At 46.7% G+C, this 24993-nt stretch overlaps 1 protein-coding gene across 2 annotated transcripts in view; it reads left to right on the forward strand.

The window, feature by feature from the left end:
- The window catches only part of smad10a (SMAD family member 10a), an 84681-nt gene that overhangs the window by 21702 nt on the left and 37986 nt on the right, over positions 1–24993 (forward strand). For both annotated transcript variants that reach the window (XM_067975806.1, XM_067975808.1), the window contains exon 2: positions 5453–5703. In XM_067975806.1, the coding sequence (XP_067831907.1) occupies positions 5467–5703 (237 nt within the window). In that variant the 5' untranslated portion in view covers positions 5453–5466. The remainder of the gene's footprint in view (positions 1–5452; positions 5704–24993) is intronic.

Consider the following 24993-nt stretch of genomic DNA (forward strand, 5'->3'; position numbering starts at 1 on the left):
CATTCTCAATGATTTCTCTGATTGCAGTGTGCGATGGCCCTTTAATTTGAAGCTGTCATATCGCCGGCGAATCACTAGGAGCAAGTTCTGGATTTCCGTGTTTCATTGCGAATGTGCAAACATTTGCTCCTTTAATTCACCATTTTAAAAACTGAGAGTGCTGTTGAGCTCCTCCGTTATTTCGGGAGTGATTTTTGGCCCATTAACTCACTGCTGTTTGTAGAATCTCACTGTGTGCAAAATGGCTGTCACATTTGTCTACATAACAAAAGTCACTGCACTTCACAGTAATTCATTGTGCCTGAAGCACTTTGTGTCTGAGAGACTGATAAATGCAAGTCCATGTCTTCAGTTGCTTTCTTTATTGGTTTTCTACGATATTGATGTTGCTGGTTCCTGACTTTTTGGTTTCACACAGCTTTCGGCTGGGAGACCTGTTTTTGTTGGGTCTTCCCGGGCCTCTGCCGTGGCAAATCCAGCAAGCTTACTATGGTGGTGGCACCAGCTGGGTAAGACCCAGATGTCTGGAACACTAATGTGGCATAAAAGTGAGCCACATTAGGCAGTTTGCTCTGGGAGTCAATGGATCGTTCCATGATTCAGAATGTATCTCGGGTTGATTTTAAGTAGCTGTTGGTTTGGTCCCTGATAGGTGATGTGCGTGCTTGTGTGGGTCTAGTGCTGTGAGTAATGAGATGTAACGATTCTTTCTGTTCGAAATGAAATGGCAACTGACAGCTCCACAAGTTAGCAACAACTGTCTTCTGGAGGATTGTTTACAAGCCAGTGATGGCTAACTTTTTTTCCCTGAAACAACTTCTGCCTATCTTATTATGTCACATTTTCCTTTTCATTTTATTTTCAGCAATATACGTTGAAGATTGCCACTTGCATTGTAATTTTGTCATTACCTTAATCTTGTATATTAAAGTATTCCTGAGTCAGTAAACTCTTCCATAAGGACCCTCTCTCAACATACACGCTTGAGTTGCACATTATATAATTTGTCCTTCCCTCACCCCAGTCCTCAGCGGCCAAGCTCCTTCCGCCCATGTCTATTTTCTTCACTGTCTTCCTAGTTGTTGCTGTATTCATGCTGTCGGTGATTTTCAGAAGGCTTTTGATAGGGTCCCACACAAGAGGTTAGTGTGCAAAATTAAAGCACATGGGATTGGGGGGAATATACTGGCATGGTGGTGAGCGAACCAACACGAGGGAAAAACTTACTTGACCTCGTCCTCACCAATCTACCTGTCGCAAATGCATCTGTCCATGACAGTATTGGTAGGAGTGACCACCACACAGTCCTCGTGGAGATGAAATCCCGTCTTCGCACTGAGGACACCATCCAACGTGTTGTGTGGCACTACCATCGTGCTAAATGGGATAGATTCAGAACAGATCTAGCAGCTCAAAACTGGGCATCCATGAGGCGCTGTGGGCCATCAACAGCAGCAGAATTGTATTCCAGCACAATCTGTAACCTCATGGCCCGGCATATTCCTCACTCTACCATTACCAACAAGCCAGGGGATCAACCCTGGTTCAATGAGGAGTGTAGAAGAGCATGCCAGGAGCAGCACCAGGCGTACCTAAAAATGAGGTGCCAACCTGGTGAAGCTACAACTCAGGACTACATGCATGCTAAACAGCGGAAGCAACATGCTATAGACAGAGCTAAGCGATTCCACAACCAACGGATCAGATCAAAGCTCTGCAGTCCTGCCACATCCAGTCGTGAATGGTGGTGGACAATTAAACAACTAACGGGAGGAGGAGGCTCTGCAAACATCCCCATTCTCAATGATGGCGGAGTCCAGCACGTGAATGCAAAAGACAAGGCTGAAGCGTTTGCAACCATCTTCAGCCAGAAGTGCCGAGTGGATAATCCATCTCAGCCTCCTCCCGATATCCCCACCATCACGGAAGCCAGTCTTCGGCCAATTCGATTCACTCCACGTGATATCAAGAAACGGCTGAGTGCACTGGATACAGCAAAGGCTATGGGCCTCGACAACATCCCAGCTGTAGTGCTGAAGACTTGTGCTCCAGAACTAGCTGCGCCTTTAGCCAAGCTGTTCCAGTACAGCTACAACACTGGCATCCACCCGACAATGTGGAAAATTGCCCAGGTATGTCCTGTCCACAAAAAGCAGGACAAATCCAATCCGGCCAATTACCGCCCCATCAGTCTACTCTCAATCATCAGCAAAGTGATGGAAGGTGTCGTCGTCAGTGCTATCAAGCGGCACTTACTCACCAATAACCTGCTCACCGATGCTCAGTTTGGGTTCCGCCAGGACCACTCGGCTCCAGACCTCATTACAGCCTTGGTCCAAACATGGACAAAAGAGCTGAATTCCAGAGGTGAGGTGAGAGTGACTGCCCTTGACATCAAGGCAGCATTTGACCGAGTGTGGCACCAAGGAGCCCTAGTAAAATTGAAGTCAATGGGAATCAGGGGGAAAACTCTCCAGTGGCTGGAGTCATACCTAGCACAAAGGAAGATGGTAGTGGTTGTTGGAGGCCAATCATCTCAGCCCCAGGGCATTGCTGCAGGAGTTCCTCAGGGCAGTGTCCTAGGCCCAACCATCTTCAGCTGCTTCATCAATGACCTTCCCTCCATCATAAGGTCAGAAATGGGGATGTTCGCTGATGACTGCACAGTGTTCAGTTCCATTCGCAACCCCTCAGATAATGAAGCAGTCCGAGCCTGCATGCAGCAAGACCTGGACAACATCCAGGCTTGGGCTCATAAGTGGCAAGTAACATTCGCGCCAGATAAGTGCCAGGCAATGACCATCTCCAACAAGAGAGAGTCTAACCACCTCCCCTTGACATTCAACGGCATTACCATCGCCGAATCCCCCACCATCAACATCCTGGGGGTCACCATTGACCAGACACTTAACTGGACCAGCCATATAAATACTGTGGCTACGAGAGCAGGTCAGAGGCTGGGTATTCTGCGGCGAGTGACTCACCTCCTGACTCCCCAAAGCCTTTCCACCATCTACAAGGCACAAGTCAGGAGTGTGATGGAATACTCTCCACTTGCCTGGATGAGTGCAGCTCCAACAACACTCAAGAAGCTTGACACCATCCAAGATAAAGCAGCCCGCTTGATTGGCACCCCATCCACCACCCTAAACATTCACTCCCTTCACCACCGGCGCACTGTGGCTGCAGTGTGCACCATCCACAGGATGCACTGCAGCAACTCGCCAAGGCTTCTTCGACAGCACCTCCCAAACCCGCGACCTCTACCACCTAGAAGGACAAGGGCAGCAGGCGCATGGGAACAACACCACCTGCACGTTCCCCTCCAAGTCACACACCATCCCGACTTGGAAATATATCGCCGTTCCTTCGTTGTCGCTGGGTCAAAATCCTGGAACTCCCTTCCTAACAGCACTGTGGGAGAACCGTCACCACACGGACTGCAGCGGTTCAAGAAGGCGGCTCACCACCACCTTCTCGAGGGCAATTAGGGATGGGCAATAAATGCCGGCCTTGCCAGCGACGCCCACATCCCGTGAACGAATAAAAAAAAAATTGAGAATTGGTTGACAGACAGGAAACAGAGTCGGAATAAACGGGTCTTTTTCCAGGTGGCAGGCAGGGACTAGTGGGGTATCGCAGGGATCAGTGCTTGGTCCCCAGCTATTCACAATATATAGCAATGATTTGGATGAGGGAAACTAACTGTAACATTTCCAAGTTTGCAGACGACACAAAGCTGGGGTGGAATGTGAGCTGTGAGGAGGATGCAAAGAGGCTCCAATGTGATTTAGACAAGTTGGGTGAGTGGGCAAGAACATGGCAGATGCAGTATAACGTGGATAAATGTGAGGTTATCCACTTTGGTTGTAAAAACAGAAAGACGGATTATTATCTGAATGGTGATAGATTGGGAAAAGGGGAGGTACAATGAGACCTGGGTGTCCTTGTACACTAGTCGCTGAAAGCGAGCATTCAGGTGCAGCAAGCAGTTAGGAAGGCAAATTATATGTTGGCCTTCATTGCAAGAGGATTTGAGTACAGGGGCAGGGATGTCTTACTGCAATTATACAGGGCCTTGGTGAGACCACATCTGGAGTATTGTGTGCAGTTTTGGTCTCCTTATCTGAGGAAGGATGTCCTTGCCATGGAGGGGGTGCAACGAAGGTTTACCAGACTGATTCCTGGGATGGCAGGACTGACGTATGAGGAGAGATTGGGTTGACTAGGCCTATATTCACTAGAGTTTAGAAGAATGAGAGATGATCTCATCGAAACATATAAAATTCTAACAGGACTAGACAGAGTAGATGCAGGGAGGATGTTCCCGATGGCTGGGGAATCCAGAACCAGGGGTCACAGTCTCAGGATACGGAGGATGCCATTTAGAACTGAGATGAGGAGAAATTTCTTCACTCAGAAGGTGGTGAACCTGTGGAATTCTCTACCACAGAAGGCAGTGGAGGCCAAATCATTGGATGTATTCAAGAAGGAGATCGATATATTTCTTAATGCTAAAGGGATCAAGGGATATGGGGAAAAAGCAGGAACAGGGTACTGAGTTAGATGATCAGCCATGATCATCTTGAATGGCAGAGCAGGCCTGAAGGGCCTACTCTTGCTCCTATTTTCTATGTTTCTATATCTGAAGTTGTGATTTAATATATTTTGTTCGCAATGTTGGCGTCCTATTTGACCCCGAGCTGAGCTTCCGATCCCATATCCTCTCCATCTCTAAAACCGTCTATTTCCACCTCTGTAATATTGGCCGTCTCCACCCCTGCCTTAGCCCATCTACTGCTAAAACCCTCTTCCATGCTTTTGTTAACCCCAGTGACTCGACTATTCCAGTGTTCTCCTGGCTGACCTCCTGTCTTCCACCCTCCATAAACTTGAGCCCATCCAAAACTCTGCTGCCCGTATCATAACTTGCACCAAGTCCCGTTCACCCATCATCCCTGTGCTCACTGACCTGCATTGACTCCAAATCCCCAAACGCCTCGATTTTAAAATACTCATCCTTATGTTCAAAGCCCTCTATGGCCTCACCCCTCCCTATCTCTATAACCTCCTCCAGCCCTCCAAGAATTCTGCATTCCTCCAAATTCTGGAATTCCCTCCATAAACCTCTCCAGCTCGCTCTCCTTTAAGACACTCCTTAAAATCTACCTCTTTGACCAAGCTTTTTGTCACTTGTCCTTCTATCTCCTTCTTTGGCTCGGTGTCAATTATTTTTGTCTGATAAAACGTCCCACGGCGCTTGACAGGAACGTTACTACGTTAAAGATGCTATATAAATGCAAGTTGTTGTTTGAACTTACAACTTCTGACTCGAGGCAAGAGTGCTACCGACTGAGCCAAGCTGATACATATAAGACTGGTTTGACTGTAATGGGTGTGGATGTTTTCTAGAACTTTGTCTAAGCAACATTCGTTTTCTGGCTTGCTACAGGGGCAAGCTGCAGTATGTCATTGAATCCTCCCACCAGCAATGATGCGTGCCTGAGCATCGTGCACAGCCTGATGTGCCACCGGCAAGGTGGGGAGAATGAGACCTTTGCCAAGCGCGCCATTGAGAGTTTAGTGAAGAAGCTTAAAGAAAAGAAAGACGAGTTGGACTCGCTGATTACTGCCATTACAACCAACGGAGCACATCCCAGCAAATGCGTAACAATCCAGCGGACACTGGATGGGCGACTACAAGTAAGTACATATCTCAACTGTGAATTTTATAACCATGCCTTTCACTTAAAATATCTCCATTCTTCACAAAATTACTTTTTAAAGTGTAGTGGCATTAAAGCAGCCGTTCTGGGCCAGCAATGCTCCACAGCAACCGTGAGATGAATGACCAATTGATCAATATTTGGTAGTATTAGTCAAGAGAGGAATATTGATACTGAACATGGGTAGAACGTCCTGCTCTTCAAACAGCGCCATGTCATCTTTTAAAATCCCTTTGCATCACTGAAATTGGGCATTGGTCTCATCCAAAGAACTGCATCTCCTGCTATACAGCACCCACTCATCACTGTACTGCATTGACCAAGTCCTGGTCTGGGGTTTGAACCCTTAATCTTATGACAGAGGCAGGAATGCTACCAACAGCCAAGGAGATAATGTGCCCAGTAGGACAAGCCCATTATAAATGCACTTGTCATAGTTGTTTTCCAGTACACAATGCTGTTGAATTGTTGTCGTGAGACACCTTTCTGAAAGGGAACTGACACATGCTAATTAATAAAACCTGAATTATTTAATTGTGGTACCAACATGTAACTGAGCTAGATGCTGAACACATTCTGAACCAGGAAGTTGTTCATTCTAGGGTTCAGTAATCTGAAAATTCAGCTATTTAAGCGATGCTGCATGCTTCACTAAATTATTTGGTTCTGGTTGATCTCCCATGGTGCTGCATATGGGGCGTTGAGACCAAGGGCAGGGGGAGAATTGGACTAAGGCCTCGGAGCAGGGGGAGAATTGGACTAAGGCCTCGGAGCAGGGGAAGAATTGGATTAAGGCCTCGGAGCAGGGGGGAGAATTGGATTAAAGCCTCGGAGCAGGGGGGAGAATTGGACTAAGGCCTCGGAGCAGGGGGAGAATTGGACTAAGGCCTTGGGGGCAGGGGGAGAATTGAACTAAGGCCTCGGGGGCAGGGGGAGAATTGGACTAAGGTCTCGGAGCAGGGGGAGAATTGGACTAAGGCCTCGGGGGCAGGGGGAGAATTGGACTAAGGCCTCGGAGCAGGGGGAGAATTGGACTAAGGCCTCGGGGGCAGGGGGAGAATTGGACTAAGGTCTCGGAGCAGGGGGAGAATTGGACTAAGACCTTGGGGGCAGGGGGAGAATTGGACTAAGGTCTCGGAGCAGGGGGAGAATTGGACTAAGGCCTCGGGGGCAGGGGGAGAATTGGACTAAGGCCTCGGGGGCAGGGGGAGAATTGGACTAAGGCCTCAGGGGCAGGGGGAGAATTGGACTGAGGTCTCGGAGCAGGGGGAGAATTGGACGAAGGCCTCAGAGGTAAAATATTTAAGGAGCAAGAAAACGAGGAAATGGAGTGTACACTCAATGAAAAGACACTGAAGGATGTGGATGATCAAAGATACCTCGGGGTTGAAATGCACAAGTCCCTGAAAGTAGGAATGCAGATAGGTAAAGCTATACTAAAGGCCAAAGCATTTTGAGTTTTAAAAATGGGGACATACAAGAGTAAAGAAGCAATAAATTTGTACAACACATTGGCTAGATCACAGTTAGAGTACTGAGCATTTTTGGGTGTGCCATTATAGGAAAGACATTAAGGCCATGGAGAGCGCACAGCGTAGATTCACCAGGTTGATGCCAGGGATGGGAAATTATTGTTATGATGAGATACTGGATCTATTTCCATTGGAACACAGAAGGTAAGAGGAGAGTTAGTAGAGGTTTTTAAGATTAAGAAAGGTTTTGATAGTGAACAGGGAAAGACTATTTCCACTGGATGGGGAGACAGTGACAAGGGGGTATCAATTTTTAAAATTGTCACTAAGAGTGATTGAATCATGGAATGCTTTGCCATTGGGAGTAATTGAGGTGTTTTTTAAGGTAAATTTGGATAAATATTTGAAGCAGAGGAGATGCTGGGTTATAGGAAGGTCACGGAGTTTGGAATGCTCTAGTAAAGAGCCAGCACAGAAACTACAACATGGAAATGGTGTTTGGCCCAACCAGTCGGTTGTTGGTGTTTATCCTCACACTCACACAAGAAGTAGTCCAAATCCTATGTGCTCATATCCCTTTTCCTTCAACTTTTCTTTTTCTCTTTTTTTTTCCCCCTCCTATATATACATTCTTCCTGGGCAGGTGAGCTGTGCCAGTGTTGTTCTTGAGTAGACTACTACAAAGTGTGGCTTGAAGTAACGTAACCCCTCCTCTCCCCAAATGGAGAAATGCTTGTTGCTGATTTTCCTACACCTCTAGCCCAGATATCACAGTTTCTGAAGGTAGCAGGGGAGAGTCAAAGAGATTGTAAAATGCAATATTTTTATAATTGCTCTACTATTACTTGACTGTGATTAGTTGTTAGCCATATGGAGCATACTCAGTTACTTATAACCAGCCTCTTTGAATTCTGGCAGGAAAAGGTTACAGTCAAGTTGCGAATCAAACTATTCGAAACGTATTAAAACCTTTCAAGTCTTTCCTGGCAAAAACAGCTGCCCAGTTCTCCATGAAAGCTGGTTAACAGCAGAAATGTGTCTGTCAGCACTGAAGAATAGCACGGCTCTGGTTTCAGTGCTAGTTTTCTCTGCTGGCGTAACCTGTGAGTTTGTTTTGCTGTCGGTTCAAGGTCTTTCTCTGCTTCAGCATTCTATACCCACCACTTCCCTCGAGATTTGCTTTTTGTTTGGCTGGAAAAGAAGAGCTTGAAGGATCTGTATTTTAACTTACTTTTGCGCATAATCTATTGACATGTCAGAGTATTTCAAATTGATTTTAGAGACTTGAGTGCCGTAGTAAGTTAGCACCCTAACCTTTCACCTCTGGAACCTGAATTTCCTGCAGACCAGACTGATATTTTTTTTTATTCGTTCATGGGATGTGGGCGTCGCTGGCGAGGCCGGCATTTACTACCCATCCCTGATTGCCCTTGAGAAGGTGGTGGTGAGCCGCCTTCTTGAACCGCTGCAGTCCGTGTGGTGAACGTTCTCCCACAGTGCTGTTAAGTAGGGAGTTCCAGGATTTTGACCCAGCGACGATCAAGGAACATCGACATATTTCCGGGATGGTGTGTGACTTGGAGGGGAACGTGCAGGTGGTGTTGGTGCTGCTCTTGTCCTTCTAGGTGGTAGAGGTCGTGGGTTAGGGAGGTGCTGTCGAAGAAGCCTTGGCGAGTTGCTGCAGTGCATTCTGTGGATGGTACACACTGCAGCCATGGTGCGCCGGTGGTGAAGGGAGTGAATGTTTATGGTGGTGGATGGGGTGCCAGTCAAGCGGGCTGCTTTGTCCTGGAGGGGGTCGAGCTTCATGATTGTTGTTGGAGCTGCACTCATCCAGTCATGTGGAGAGTATTCCATCACACGCCTGACTTGTGCCTTGTAGATGGTGGAAAGGCTTTGGGGAGTCAGGAAGTGAGTCACTCACCGCAGAATACTCAGCCTCTGACCTGCTCGTGTAGCCATAGTACTAATGTGGCTGGTCCAGTTAAGTTTCTGGTCAGTGGTGACCCCCAGGATGTTGATGGTGGTAGCTTCGGCAATGGTAATGCCATTGAATTTCAAGGGGTGGTGGTTAGACTCTCTCTTGTTGGAGATGGTCATTGCCTGGCGCGAATGTTACTTGGCACTTATCAGCCCAAACCTGGATGTTGTCCAGGTCTTGCTGCATGCGGGCAGGGACTGCTTCATTATCTGAGGGGTTGCGAATGGAACTGAACACTGTGCAATCATCAGCGAATGTCCCTATTTCTGACCTTATGATGGAGGAGAGGTCATTGATGAAGCAGCTGAAGATGGTTGGGCCTAAGACACTGCCCTGAGGAACTCCTGCAGCAATGTCCTGGGGCTAAGATGATTGGCCTCCAACAACCACTAACATCTTCCTTTGTGCTAGGTATGACTCCAGCCACTGGAGAGTTTTCCCCCTGATTCCCATTGACTTCAATTTTACTAGGGCTCCTTGGTGCCACATTCGGTCAAATGCTGCCTTGATGTCAAGGGCAGTCACTCTCACCTCACCTCTGGAATTCAACTCTTTTGTCCACGTTTGGACCAAGACTGTAATGAGTTCTGGAAGCTGAGTGGTCCTGGCGGAACCCAAACTGAGCATCGGTGAGCAGGTTATTGGTGAGTAAGTGCCGCTTGATAGCACTGTCGACGACATCTTCCATCACTTTGCTGATGATTGAGAATAGACTGACGGGCGGTAATTGTGATTGGATTTGTCCTGCTTTTTGTGGACAGGATATACCTGGGCAATTTTCCACGTTGTCGGGTAGATGCCAGATGGATGAAAGTCTCTGTTTTCTAGCTATAAAGACCCTATTCAAAATTAATTTAACCCATTTCTGACTGGGTATGAGCCTCCAAGACAAAATGTCGTAGTCACTCACAGACTACAAGGAAGGCTGTTGTAGAAAATGGAAAAAATTGCCCTGATGAATTCCATCCCTCCTGTCCCTTCTTCTCCACAGTTGCTTGGTAGATAAGTGAAAGATGTAGTGTTGTACTGAGCCATTTGGACCAGAAAGGTCCTAGGTTTGATCCCATATCTGTAATGAGCCGATGTGAACTGGTCTTAGTGGAAGATACTGGCCAGGGGTCTTGTCCAGATCACAGTTCAGCACTCCCTGTTGCAAAAATGTGTATACATGGACATTGGGTGAGGACAGAATAGGGCTTGGTTGTGATGGTGTCCCGAGTCAAATAAGGTACTTGTATCATCAACCTTACAGATGTCAGGATGATGATAGAAAGTACAGAGGAGAAGTGAAAAAAGAAGTAAGAGGGGCAAAGAAAGAGTATGAGAATAGACTGGTGGCTAAAATAAAAGGGAATCCAAAGTCTTCTATAGGCATGTAAATAGTAAACGGATAGTAAGAGGAGGGGTGAGGCCGATTAGGGACCAAAAAGGAGATCTACGCATGGAGACGGAGGGCATGGCTGAGGTACTAAATGAGTACTTTGCATGTGCCTTTACCAAGGAAGAAGATGCTGCCAAAGTCACAGTAAAAGAGGAGGTAGTTGAGATACTGGATGGGCTAAAAATTGATAAAGAGGAGGTCCTAGAAAGATTGGCTGTACTTAAAATAGATAAGTCACCAAGTCCGGATGGGATGCATCTTGGGTTGTTGAGGAAATTACAGGTGGAAATTGCAGAAGTGCTGGCCATAATCAGATAATGAAGCAGTCCGTGCCCGCATGCAGCAAGACCTGGACAACATCCAGGCTTGGGCTGATAAGTGCCAAGTAACATTTGTGTCAGACAAGTGCCAGACAATGACCATCTCCAATAAGAGAGAGTCTAATCACCTCCCCTTGACATTCAACGACATTACCATCGCCGAATCCCCCACCATCAACATTCTGGGGGTCACCATTGACCAGAAACTTAACTGGACCAGCCACATTAGTACTACGGCTACAAGAGCAGGTCAGCAGCTGGGTATTCTGCGGCGAGGGACTCACCTCCTGACTCCCCAAAGCCTTTCCACCATCTACAAGGCACAAGTCAGGCATGTGATGGGATACTGTCCATTTGACTGGATGAGTGCAGCTCCAACAACACTCAAGAAGCTCGACACCCTCCAGGACAAAGCAGCCCGCTTGATTGGCACTCCATCCACCACCCTAAACATTCACTCCCTTCACCACCGGTGCACTGTGACTGCAGTGTGTACCATCCACAGGATGCACTGCAGCAACTTGCCAAGGCTTCTTCGACAGCACCTCCCAAACCTGCGACCTCTACCACCTAGAAGGACAAGGGCAGCAGGCACATGGGAACAACACCACCTGCACGTTCCCCTTCAAGTCACACACCATCCCAACTTGGAAATATATCGCCGTTCCTTCATTGTCGCTGGGTCAAAATCCTGGAACTCCCTACCTAACAGCACTGTGGGAGAATCTTCACCACACGGACTACAGCGGTTCAAGAAGGCGGCTCACCACCACCTTCTCAAGGGCAGTTAGGGATGGGCAGTAAATGCCGGCCTCGCCAGCGACGCCCACATCTCATGAACTAATAAAAAAATATCTTCCAATCCTCCTTAGATACGGGGGTGGTGCCAGAGGTCTGGAAAATTGCACAAATTACACCCTTGTTCAAAAAGGGGTGTAAGGATAAACCCAACAACTACAGGCCGGTCAGTTTAACCTTGGTGTTGGGGAACCTTTTAGAAACGTTAATCCGGGACAAAATTAGTCACTAGGACAAGTGTTGATTAATAAAGGAAAGCCAGCACGGATTTGTTAAAGGCAAATCGTGTTTAACTGACTTGATTGAGTTTTTTGATGAGGTAACAGAGAGGGTTGATGAGGGCAATGTGGTTGATGTGTATATGAACTTCCAAAAGGCATTTGATAAAGAGCCACTTTGTAGGCTTGTCAGCAAAATTGAAGCCTGTGGAATAAAAGGGACAGTAGCAGCATGGATACAAAATTGGCCAAGTGACAGGAAACAGAGAGTCGTGATGAATGGTTGTTTTTCGGACTGGAGCGAGGTGTACAGTGGGGTTCCGCAGGGGTTGGTGCTGGGACCACTGCTTTTCTTGATATATATTAATGACTTGGACTTGGGTATACAGGGCACAATTTCAAAATTTGCAGATGATACAAAACTTGGAAGTGTAGTAAAACATTGGGGAGGATAGTAATAGACTTGAAGAGGACATTGACAGGCTGGTGGAATGGGCGGACACATGGCAGATGATATTTAATGCAGAGCAGTGCGTAGTGATACATTTTGGCAGAAAGAGGCAATATAAACTAAATGGTACAATTCTAAAGGGGGTGCAGGAACAGAGAGACCTGGGGGTATATGTGCACAAATTTTTGAAGGTGACAGGGCAGGTTGAGAAAGTGGTTAAAAAAGCATACGAGATCCTGGGCTTTATAAATAGAGGCATAGAGTACAAAAGCAAGGAGGTTATGTTGAACCTTTATGGTTGGGCCATAACTGGTGTATTGTGTCCAATTCTGGGTACCGCACTTTAGGAAGGATGTGAAGGCCTTAGAGAGGGCGCAGAAAAGATTTACTAGAATGTTTCCAGGGATGAGGGACTTTAGTCACATGGATAGACTGGAGAAGCTGGGGTTGTTCTCCTTGGAACAGAGAAAGTTGAGAGGAGATTTGATAGAGGTGTTCAAAATTGGGACGGGTTTAGATAAAGTAAATAAAGAGAAACTGTTCCCATTGGCAGAAGGGTCGAGAACCAGAGCACTCAGATTTAAGGTGATAGGCAAAAGAACCAAAGGCGCCATGAGGAAAAACATTTTTACGCAGTGAGTAGTTATGATCTGGACTGCGCTGCCTGAAAAGGCGGTGGAAGCTGATTCAGTCGTGGCTTTCAAAAAGGAATTGGATAATTACTTGAAGGGAAAAAATTTGCAGGGCCACGGGGAAAGAGCAGGGGAGTGGGATTAACTGGATTGCTCTTACAAGAGCCGGCATGGACCGAATGGCCTCCTTCTGAGCTGTAACCATTCTATGATTGAGGTTGAGGCAGCTTTAAGCCAAAACTGTCTGCTGTATTATGCCGACACTGGGTGCACCACTTCTTATCCGTAATCTTGATGAGCACAAAATTTCCTCCTGACCAAGAGAAAAACACAATTACCATAACTAATAACCGTTAAATAGAGTGGAGAAATTATTTGATGAAACGGACTTTTGTAGACTTGCTGATGCACAGCTTGTACATGGGTGACTTGATTCATATGTTGGCCCACTAAGTCAAGTGCCAATTCTGAAAACTAAACCAAGGATAATGAGGAAAGTTTGCAGTGTACATTTCAGACAAAACTCCATCTCCAACCATTTCCTTCTATGTCCGCCCCTCGGAGAAAACTCTTCCCCCAAGTCACTTACTATTGCACTTTTAAGCGCCATCTCCTTAGCATTTGGTCTTCTATTCGCCACCATACTTTTGCGGCTGCCAATGTGCTCAACCACTCCCACACCTCCACATTTGATGCCCTTGTCCGCAGTAAAACCTTTACTCTCACCCATCCTGGTCGTTCTCCCCTCATGGCCCCCATCTTTGTGCTTTAAACTCCAAGGGGCACAGGAGTTATCTGGCAAACAACTGGTTTAGCCAGCCATCATCAGATCAGACTCGGCCACACCAAATGCTATTGGGCCCCACGCTCCTCTGCCAAAGTTGGTCACTACCCCAGGATTGTCCTAGAGAGCAAAGATAACCCCCAGCTTCTTTTCTCACTGTCAACCATCTTGTTAAATCCCTCTTTGTTATCCTCTCCATTCTCACCTCCAACAACAAGAGAGCTCGTGAACTTCTTTCTCACTAAGACTAAGACCATCTGTTCAGCTGCCTCTTTTTTTTATTTGTTCATGGGATGTGGGCGTCGCTGGCGAGGCCAGCATTTACTGACCATCCATAATTGCCCTTGAGAAGATGGTGGTGAGCCGCCTTCTTGAACCGCTGCAGTCCGTGTGGTGAAGGCTCTCCCACAGTGCTGTTAGGAAGTTCCAGGATTTTGACCCAGCGACGATGAAGGAACGGCGATATATTTCCAAGTTGGGATGGTGTGTGACTTGGAGGGGAATGTGCAGGTGGTGGTGTTCTCATGTGCCTGCTGCCCTTGTCCTTCTAGGTGGTAGAGGTCGCGGGTTTGGGAGGTGCTGTCGAAGAAGCCGTGGCGAGTTGCTGCAGTACATCCTGTAGATGGTACACACTGCAGCCACAGTGCACCGGTGGTGAAGGGAGTGAATGTTTAGGGTGGTGGATGGGGTGCCAATCAAGCAGGCTGCTTTGTCCTGGATGGTGTCGAGCTTCTTGAGTGTTGTTGGAGCTGCACTCATCCAGGCAAGTGGAGAGTATTCCATCACACGCCTGACTTGTGCCTTGTAGATGGTGGAAAGGCTATGGGGAGTCAGGAAGTGAGTCACTCGCCGCAGAATAGCCAGCCGCTGACCTGCTCTTGTAGCCACTGTATTTATGTGGCTGGTCCAGTTAAGTTTCTGGGAAATGGTGACCCCCAGGATGTTGATGGTGGGGGACTTGGCAATGGTAATGCTGTTGAATGTCAAGGCACTTGGCACTTATCAGCCCAAGCCTGGATGTTGTCCAGGTCCTGCTGCATGCGGGCTCGGACTGCTTCATTATTTGAGGGGTTGCGAATGGAACTGAACATTGCAATCATCAGCGAACATCCCCATTTCTGATCTTATGATGAAGGGAAGGTCATTGATGAAGCAGCTGAAGATGGTTGGGCCTAGGGCACTGCCCTGAGGAACTCCTGCAGCAATGTCCTGGGGCTGAGATGATTGGCCTCCAACAACCACTATCATCTTCCTTTGTGCTAGGTATGACTCCAGCCACTGGAGAGTTTTCCCCCTGATTCCCATTGACTTCAATTTTACTAGGGCTCTGTGGTTCCATACTCTGTCAAATGCTGCCTTGATGTCAAGGGTAGTCACTCTCACCTCACCTCTGGAATTCAGCTCTTTTGTCCATGTTTGGACTAAGGCTGTAATGAGGTCTGGAGCCGAGTGGTCCTGGCGGAACCCAAACTGAGCATCGGTGAGCAGGTTATTGGTGAGTAAGTGCTGCTTGGTAGCACTGTCGACGACACCTTCCATCACTTTGCTGATGATTGAGAGTAGGCTGATGGGGCGATAATTGGCCGGATTGGATTTGTCCTGCTTTTTGTGGACAGGACATACCTGGGCAATTTTCCACATTGTCGGGTAGATGCCAGTGTTGTAGCTTCACTGGAACAGTTTGGCTAGAGGTGCGGCTAGTACTGGAGCACAAGTCTTCAGCACTACAGCCGGGATGTTGTCGGGGCCCATAGCCTTTGCTGTATCCAGTGCACTCAGCTGTTTCTTGATATCACGTGGAGTGAATCAAATTGGCTGAAGACTGGCTTCTGTGATGGTGGGGATGTCGGGAGGAGGCCGAGATGGATCTTCCACTCGGCACTTCTGGCTGAAGATGGTTGCAAACGCTTCAGCTTTGTCTTTTGCACTCTGCTGCCCACCCCCCCCCCCCTCCCCTTCTCCTTTCCCTTGCCCACACAACCAAATTTTCCCCAGGCTCCCCTTGCCCTAGCCCTGATTCTGCATCCTCTAGTTTCTCTCCTATCTCCCCTCATGCCCTCTCCAAGCTCATCTTGTCCATGAGATCTATTTCCTGCTTCCTTGACCTCATTCTCACTAAACTACTGACCACATTTCCCTTCCTGGCCTCTGTGCTAGCTGATGCAAATGGTTACCTCTCATCAAGTACTGTTCTCCTCCATTTCAAAACCTCTGTTATCATTCCCCTCCTCAAGAAACCTACCCTTGACCCCTTTGTCCTTGCAAACTGCTGTCCTGTCTCTAACCTCTTTCCTTGCCAATGTCCTTGAATGTGTTGTTTCTTCCCAAATCTGTCCCCATTTCTCCAATCAGGTTTCCACCCTGCCACAGAACTGAACAGCCCTAATCAAAGTCATGAATGACCTCTGTGGTGCAGTTTCCCTTCTCAGCCACTGTCTTAGATTGAAACAGACTGTTCGCAGCTTTGATGTCCTATTTCCAACCCTATATCCTCTCTATCACAAAGGCTACCTACTTCCGTTTCATAACGTTACCTGCCTCCACTCTGCCTCAGCCCATCTTCTCATCCATGCCTTTCTTACCTCCAGACTCAACTGTTCCAATGCTCTCCCGGCCAGCCTCCCACCCTCCACACTCGGTTAACTTAAATCATCTAAAGCTCTGCTGCGCATGTCCTATCCTGCACCAAGTTCCGCTCATCCATCATTCTTGTCCTTACTGACCTACTTTGTCTCCCGGTTTCCTAAAATTCTCATCCTTGTGTTTAAGTCCCTTCATGGCCTCTCCCCTTCCTATCTCTAATCTTCTCTAGCCCTACAACCCCAACCCAACAGCACTCTCCATTCCTCTAATTCTGGCCTCTGCATCCCCCCATGCCTTCAGCCATCCTGGCTCCATACTCTGGAATTCCCTCTCTAAACCTGCCACCTCCCTCTCCTCTTTTAAGACCCTCCTTAAACCAAGCTTTTGATCACCCCTCTTAAGAACACTTTCTTTAGCTCAGCGTCCATTTTTGTCTGATTGATCCTCCAAAGCTCCAGGGCACATTTTTCCAGGTTAAAGGCGCTGTCTAAATTCAAGTTGTTAAATAAAGAGCCATCAATCAGTCAAGTTCAAAGACACTATAGTGTATCCTATGCATAGAATCACTTGACAAGATGCTGGTCACACCTTATTTAGGCTTTGTATCTATTAATGCTTTGACCTTGTGTAATCTGATTACCTCTTGGACAAAACTTCTGAATTTTGGCGAGTCAGTAGATCAAAGAAACTGCCTGCATTTTATAGACAGCTTGGTTCCAGTTTCCATCTGAAGTTTAGTAAGGAAAGATCGCTTGCATGTTATCTCAAAACACGTTCACTTTGTTAAAGAAACAGTTCAAATATTTTTCCTGTTTAATGCAAGATGAAAGGTTCGTTTTTGCCACAGCACTAAAGTCCAAATTTTACTAATTGGATATAATTTTCCTTAAGCATTTTATAGAATGTATGACCATATAAAGTTTGGAATGAACCCTAAATGCATCAAACCGATCTATTGATGTCTCGATAACCCTCATTCCCTGTTGCATTAGTAATCTTGCTATGTTCTGGATAATACCTGTAAATTCCCCATACTTGCAGGTTCCTGATCTTGGTTTAGGTGGATGTTGTTGACTACCTCAATGGTTGCGGAGCATCATAGGCATGAGATTGAGAATAAGTAGCTTGCCACCTTCTCAGTTGTTGTAATTTTTTGGGGGAGGATATGTATACGGGGGTAGGGTGGGAGTGTGGGACCAGCTGGATTGCTCTTGCGTAGAGCTGGCGTGGACTTGATGGGCCGAATGACCTCCTTCCATGTTGTAACCTTTCTATGATTCTGTTCTATGTTTACTTCACTGTGTATTCAAATTAGAACAGTCAGATTGTATGTATTTGAATTTATTTCAGCAATGTTTAATCACCAACAAACTTTGACATGTTCTGACTAGCATTCTAAATTGGCAGTTTTGTTGGTTCCCCCATTCTCAATGGATTGTTCCATTGTGTAATTGGTTAAAATAGCCATTATTCATTCTGCAGATGCCTTTTGACCTAGTAGGACAGTTTGTATGAAAAACTGCAGCAGCTCCCTTGATAGCTGAGTGGGTAAAGGCACTGCCTAGTCTAGTACTGAGCCATGCAGACCAGTAGGTCTTGGGTTTGATCTCTGGTCTGAATTGAGTGAGCTGGGCTGGTAGTTGGGATGGCACAATCGGTAAAAGAACCAGAGGGGAAATGAGGAGAATTTTTTTATGCAGTGAGTTGTTAATGATGTGAAAGGGCGGTGGAAGCAGATTCACCATTAACTTTCAAAAGGGAATTGGATATATACTTGAAAAGGAAAAAAATGTAGGGCTATGGGGAAAGAGCAGGGGGAGTGGGACTAATTGGATAGCTCTTTCAAAGAGCCGGCACATGCATGATGGGCCGATTGGCCCCTTCTGTGCTGTAAGATTCTATGATTCTAAGAAAACTCCAGTTGCGTTCATTATCTTAAAAATGGTTTCCCTGGGAGCTCTCATTCTCAATTGTTCCTTGGAGCCAATTTCTTCATGTGTTTTGCTATACATTTGTGTCTTAATGGATTGTGAGATGGAGTATGGAGGGGCCTCGAGTGATCATGGTGCCCGGGGCCCCAAGAATTGGCTCTGAGCAGAGCCTACCTTAATAATTCATAGTCTAGCCAAGTACTTTAAATTGAGCCACAGGCTTCCGACACAGGAGTAGGCCTTTCTCAAAAAATTTTCCAGGGATTTACATCACCAAAACTCTAATGAGTAAGAATAAATATTTTATTCAGAGTTTAATTTTTTATGGGTTTCTTGTATTATTAATATTACTTCTGTCGGTAAGTTTTCAGTTAGGAAAACAAATTCTAAATAGCAGCTCAGACCAATGTCACAAAATGTTTGGATTGATTTCCCAGGTCCAGCTTTCTTTTATTGGTAGCTATGCTGGCTGTCCAACTTTGATTTGCAGCATAAGTTTTCTTTGGTTTTCATTACTGCTTGCTATTTGCTGATTGATACTTTGTCTATCTGTTCACTTGTGATTTGATAAATATGAAATCAGGCACAAGTGTGATGTAATTTTTTTTTGAAATGTGACTCCTAAAATGTGCTGGACAAAACATGCACTTGCACCACTCGCGTATGCACACTGGTGGCTGTCGAGCAGTGTTGCTCATGATACGTTAGATGCTGTTTTATAAGGATAGTGTTGTACCATGTAATGCACAATGTTAGGTCAGTTTTGAGACCACAAAGTCTGATTGCCAATTAAACAGAGCATCAGGGCAATCCAAGTTTAACTGTTTAACAGAATTACAGAGGCAAGGCTTGAAGATTCCAAATTGTGTGAAGTGGTAGCGCTGGTGTTTAACGAGCTAAAGCTATGCAGCATATAGGTTCAGGTACTGGTATGCTTCCTGCTTGCTGTACTGTCTTGTAGGGTTATCTGGAGCCAAGTGAAGTCAGGAGAAACGTCTTTACCCAGAGAGTGGTTAGAATGTGGAACTCGCTACCACAAGGAGTAGTTGAGGCGAATAGCATGGATGGATTTAAGGGGAAGCTAGAAAAACACATGAGGGAGAAAGAAATAGAAGGATATGCTGATAGGGTGAGATGAAATAGGGAGGGAGGAGGCTCATGTGGAGTATAAACACTGGCATAGACCAGTGGGCCGAATGGCCTGTTTCTGTGCTGTACATTCTGTGTAATTCCATGTTAGTGGGCAGAATTCCAGCTGGCCTTTCTTTCCAGGTTTCATTTGTGAGCCAGGTGGGCAGGTTGGCCAGCAACGTAGACAAGGAATACTTTGCACCATCCCCATTCTTGGAACTTCCTGCCTAAGCCACTCCACCTCTCCATTTCTGTAACCAGCTTTAAAAACTTCTTCAAGGCCCATGTTTATAACCAATCTTTCGGTTCGGCTTCTACTCCTTTAGTCCTTTTTTCTTTTTTTCTCCTCCCCCTTCCCCCTGCAATATAACGTTCCGTGGGATATTCTCTACATTAAAGGTGCTATATAAATACATGTTGTCAACAACAATGGTGATGTCTTGGTTCCAAACTTCCATCGTCTGGCATGTGAGTTTGGAGCCACCTTGACCCCAGAGAAACTCCATTTATCTCACTTTTGTCTTCAAAGCTGTGATCAGTTTTAAAAGCTGTGAACTTTTTCAAAGCCTGACTTGTATTTTAGACATGATGTTTATCTCTGTTCTCAGACTATAAAGAGTAGTATGAGATTGACTCTTGTTTTTTGGAAGGGGAAGGTACTCCGAGATTCCTGTTGCGCTGTGTTTTAGAAAACCAAGTGAGGCAGGAGTCTGTCTGGTTGTGTTCTGCTGTGCAGCTAGGATATTTCTTTCTCTTAAACTTGTTAAACCTTTTCCTGGTGTTCTCGGAACTGAATCTTCTCCCTTGATGCATTCATTTTCCCCCTTTACAAAAATGCAATTGCTGTGGATGAACTCCCTACATTCTGACACATTGGTCTCTTATTAAAACGATGAGTGGTTTTAAACCTTTTATCGTCAGTCTTACTGTTGAGTGTATGTTGCTATTCCTTTGTTCCATGGTTTGAGTCTTGGCCATGCTTGGTCAGTCTATGACATCAACCAGTGGAACTGTTGACTCGATGGAGAGAGCAGCCTGCATTGTGTAACGGAGGTGTCTTGTGTTAGTGGAACTGTAGCCCAACAGCAGTCCATGTCCTCGGGAGATGAGAGGATAAACAAGATTAGGTGCCAGAATTAGTTTTGGAGGATTTTACTCGTTTTAGCTTGCTCTCATTAGGCCTACTGTACATTTGTGAAGAAGGAAACAGATGAGTGTTCACACCAGGAAACGCTCTTATTGAGACTTTCCCTTCCTGCTGTTATTGACTGATCCTGGCTCTGATCCGTGGGGATATGTCATTCTAAGTAAAGGAATCTAGACTGCCAGCCTAGTAATATGTGAAAAGATGATTACAGCTTCCCACTTGCACTGGACAAAGCTCCATTAGCAGCACAGTCATTGCACTGGAGACAAACAGTTTGCTTTTACCAGGATGTTGGAGCTGTGAAAATTGATCAGAACTGTGCTTTGGTAAAGTCACCTGTGCAAGCCCTTTGTTGATTGGTGAGCAAGTCAAATGAATTGGTTTAGAATTTGAGACCATAAAAATGTGCAGTGTGTTTGCAGCTTTGCAATGTGCTTGGATTAGTGCCGAGAAGTTGCTTCTTAATCATTTCTCCTCCCTACATGGAAGCTATCTGGTAGACACCTGGAATCGGCTAAACATATTTTACATTGGAACCAGGCTTAGAATTGCAAAATGCTATTCTCATTTATACCTACTGCTGCTGAGTCCTGATCCAAGTACAAGCATCACTAAGGAAAACCGTGCATTTTACCAGGATTTAGCTATGTCTAATATGATGAAAGGCATTCCCTGGTCTGTATGACTGGAGGGTTAAGCTTTTTTGTGGTTTTTACTGTTCTGACCTTGCATCAGGAGATTTTTGTAGCTGGGAACGGTCTCCACCCTCCCTCCCTCCAGCTTATTGCATGTGAGAGTTGAATGAGACTCGCTGGCCTTGTGTTGGGAACCAGCTGAGAGGGGAAGACTGTTTTGTCTGGAGCAGTGTGGTGTCCAGACCTTCAGGGAGGAGGTGACAGAACACAGAAAGCTTTTCAAAAGGCAGCATGAATCTGGTGGGATTAAAGGGAGTTTCAGGTTCAGTGACCCTGCATGGAAGTGAAAAAAACAGGCAAAGCTGTAAAATTGTAGCCTTATCAAAGCAGCTCCCTCACCCCTACAGTCCTGGTGACGTAGGCTGTGCCAAGCTACAAATGACACGTGAAGGCAGAGTAATACGTGTCTTGCGGGGGGGGGGGGGGGTGGGTGGGTGCCAGTTCTGAGAATGAAACATTGAAAGTGTAAAAATTGCCTTCCCCTCATTTCTGGGTGAGTTTTATTTTATTCGTTCATGGGATGTGGGCGTCGCTGGCGAGGCCAGCATTTATTGCCCATCCCTAATTGCCCTTGACAAGGTGGTGGTGAGCCGCCTTCTTGAACCGCTGCAGTCCGTGTGGTGAAGGTTCTCCCACAGTGCTGTTGGGAAGGGAGTTCCAGGATTTTGACCCAGCGACGATGAAGGAACGGCGATATATTTCCAAGTCGGGATGGTGTGTGACTTGGAGGGGAACGTGCAGGTGGTGTTGTTCCCATGTGCCCGCTGCTCTTGCCCTTCTAAGTGGTAGAGGCCGCGGGTTTGGGAGGTACTGTCGAAGAAGCCTTGGTGAGTTGCTGCAGTGCATCCTGTGGATGGTACACGCTGCAGCCACAGTGCACCGGTGGTGAAGGGAGTGAATGTTTAGGGTGGTGGGTGGGGTGCCAATCAAGCGGGCTGCTTTGTCCTGGATAGTGTCGAGCTTCTTGAGTGTTCTTGGAGCTGCACTCATCCAGACAAGTGGAGAGTATTCCATCACACGCCTGACTTGTGCCTTATAGATGTCATAGAGAGTCATAGAGTTATACAGCACGGATAGAGGCCCTTCGGCCCATCGTGTCCGCGCCGGCCATCAAGCCCAGTCTAATCTAATCCCATATTCCAGCATTTGGTCCGTAGCCTTGTATGCTATGGCATTTCAAGTGCTCATCCAAATGCTTCTTGAATGTTGTGAGGGTTCCTGCCTCCACAACCCTCTCAGGCAGTGAGTTCCAGACTCCAACCACCCTCTGGGTGAAAAAGTTCTTTCTCAAATCCCCTCTAAACCTCCCGCCTTTTACCTTGAATCTATGCCCCCTTGTTATAGAACCCTCAACGAAGGGAAAAAGCTCCTTAGTATCCATCCTATCTATGCCCCTCATAATTTTGTACACCTCAATCATGTCCCCCCTCAGCCTCCTCTGCTCCAAGGAAAACAAACCCAATCTTCCCAGTCTCTCTTCATAGCTGAAGCGCTCCAGCCCTGGTAACATCCTGGTGAATCTCCTCTGCACCCTCTCCAAAGCGATCACATCCTTCCTGTAGTGCGGCGACCAGAACTGCACACAGTACTCCAGCTGTGGCCTAACCAGTGTTTTATACAGCTCCATCATAACCTCCTTGCTCTTATATTCTATGCCTCGGCTAATAAAGGCAAGTATCCCATATGCCTTCTTTACTACCTTATCTACCTGTTCCGCCGCCTTCAGGGATCTGTGAACTTGCACACCAAGATCCCTCTGACCCTCTGCCTTGCCTAGGGTCTTCCCATTCATTGTATATTCCCTTGCCTTGTTAGTCCCTCCAAAGTGCATCACCTCGCACTTTTCCGGGTTAAATTCCATTTGCCACTGTTCCGCCCATCTGACCAACCCATCTATATCGTCCTGCAGACTGAGGCTATCCTCCTCGCTATTTACCACCCTACCAATTTTTGTATCATCAGCGAACTTACTGATCATACCTTTTACATTCATATCCAAGTCGTTAATGTAGACCACAAACAGCAAGGGCCCCAGCACAGATCCCTGTGGTACCCCACTGGCCACAGGCTTCCAGTCACAAAAACAACCTTCGACCATCACCCTCTGCCTTCTGCCACTAAGCCAGTTTTGTATCCAAAGTGCCAAGGCACCCTGGATTCCATGGGCTCGTACCTTCTTGACCAGTCTCCTGTGTGGGACTTTATCGAAGGCCTTACTGAAATCCATGTATACCACATCCACTGCGTTACCCTCATCCACGCGCCTAGTCACCCCCTCAAAAAATTCAATCAAATTAGTCAGACATGATCTTCCCTTGACAAAGCCATGTTGACTATCCCTGATTAATCCTTGCTTCTCCAAGTGGAGACTAATTTTGTCCTTCAGAATTTTTTCCAATAATTTTCCTACCACTGATGTTAGGCTCACTGGTCTGTAGTTCCCCGGTTTTTCCCTACTCCCCTTCTTGAATAATGGTACTACATTAGCGGTTCTCCAGTCCTCTGGCACATCCCCTGTGGCCAGAGAGGTTCTGAATATATATGTTAGAGCCCCCGCAATCTGGTGGTGGAAAGTCTTTGCGAAGTCAGGAGGTGAGTCACTCGCTGCAGAATAGCCAGCCGCTGACCTGCTCTTGTAGCCATGGTATTTATATGGCTGGTCCAGTTAAGTTTCTGGTCAATGGTGACCCCCAGGATGTTGATGGTGGTGGCTTCGGCGATGGTAATGCCATTGAATTTCAAGGGGTGGTGGTTAGACTCTCTCTTGTTGGAGATGGTCATTGCCTGGCACTTGCCTGGCGCGAATGTTACTTGGCACTTATCAGCCCAAGCCTGGATGTTGTCCAGGTCTTGCTGCATGCCGGCAGGGACTGCTTCATTATCTGAGGGGTTGCGAATGGAACTGAACACTGTGCAATCATCAGCGAACATCCCCGTTTCTGACCTTATGATGGAGGGAAGGTCATTGATGAAGCAGCTGAAGATGGTTGAGCCTAGGACACTGCCCTGAGGAACTCCTGCAGCAATGTCCTGGGGCTGAGATGATTGGTCTCCAACAACCACTATCATCTTCCTTTGTGCTAGGTATGACTCCAGCCACTGGAGAGTTTTCCCCCTGATTCCCATTGACTTCAATTTTACTAGGGCTCCTTGGTGCCACAGTCGGTCAAATGCTGCCTTGATGTCAAGGGCAGTCACTCTCACCACACCCCTGGAATTCAACTCTTTTGTCCATGTTTGGATCAAGGCTGTAATGAGGTCTGGAGCTGATTGGTCCTGGCGGAACCCAAACTGAGCATCACCCACTGTAGTGAGCCACACTCACCAGACAGGCCTCGACTTTATTCTTTCTACTTTTTGTTTCCACTAACTTTCTTCCTCCTGTTCACTTGAGGTCTTAACGTCTTTACAGAGGATGGTTACAAGTGTGCTGCCATTTGTTGATCCATATGGCTGTACTTGTGTGAGCCTAGGGTATTGGAAGAATATTGGACAATGGAGGGGGGCATCACAGCAAACCTGATGCTGTCCTGTCCTCACTGGCCATCTAAACACACGTGCACTTTCCAGCATTGGTCACTGGATTTTGGGTTGTGTTAATAGAACTATTCCATGTAAATCAAAGGACACCGCCCTGTCATTTATACAGACCTTTGGTCAGACCGGATCTGGAGTGCTGCACCCAGCTTTGTTCCCCTCACACGTTAGTTGATATAGTGGCCTTGGAAAAGGTTCAGAGGAGA

The sequence above is a fragment of the Heptranchias perlo genome, chromosome 44 (genome assembly GCF_035084215.1).
Source record: "Heptranchias perlo isolate sHepPer1 chromosome 44, sHepPer1.hap1, whole genome shotgun sequence".
In the NCBI taxonomy this organism is placed as follows: Eukaryota; Metazoa; Chordata; class Chondrichthyes; order Hexanchiformes; family Hexanchidae; genus Heptranchias; species Heptranchias perlo.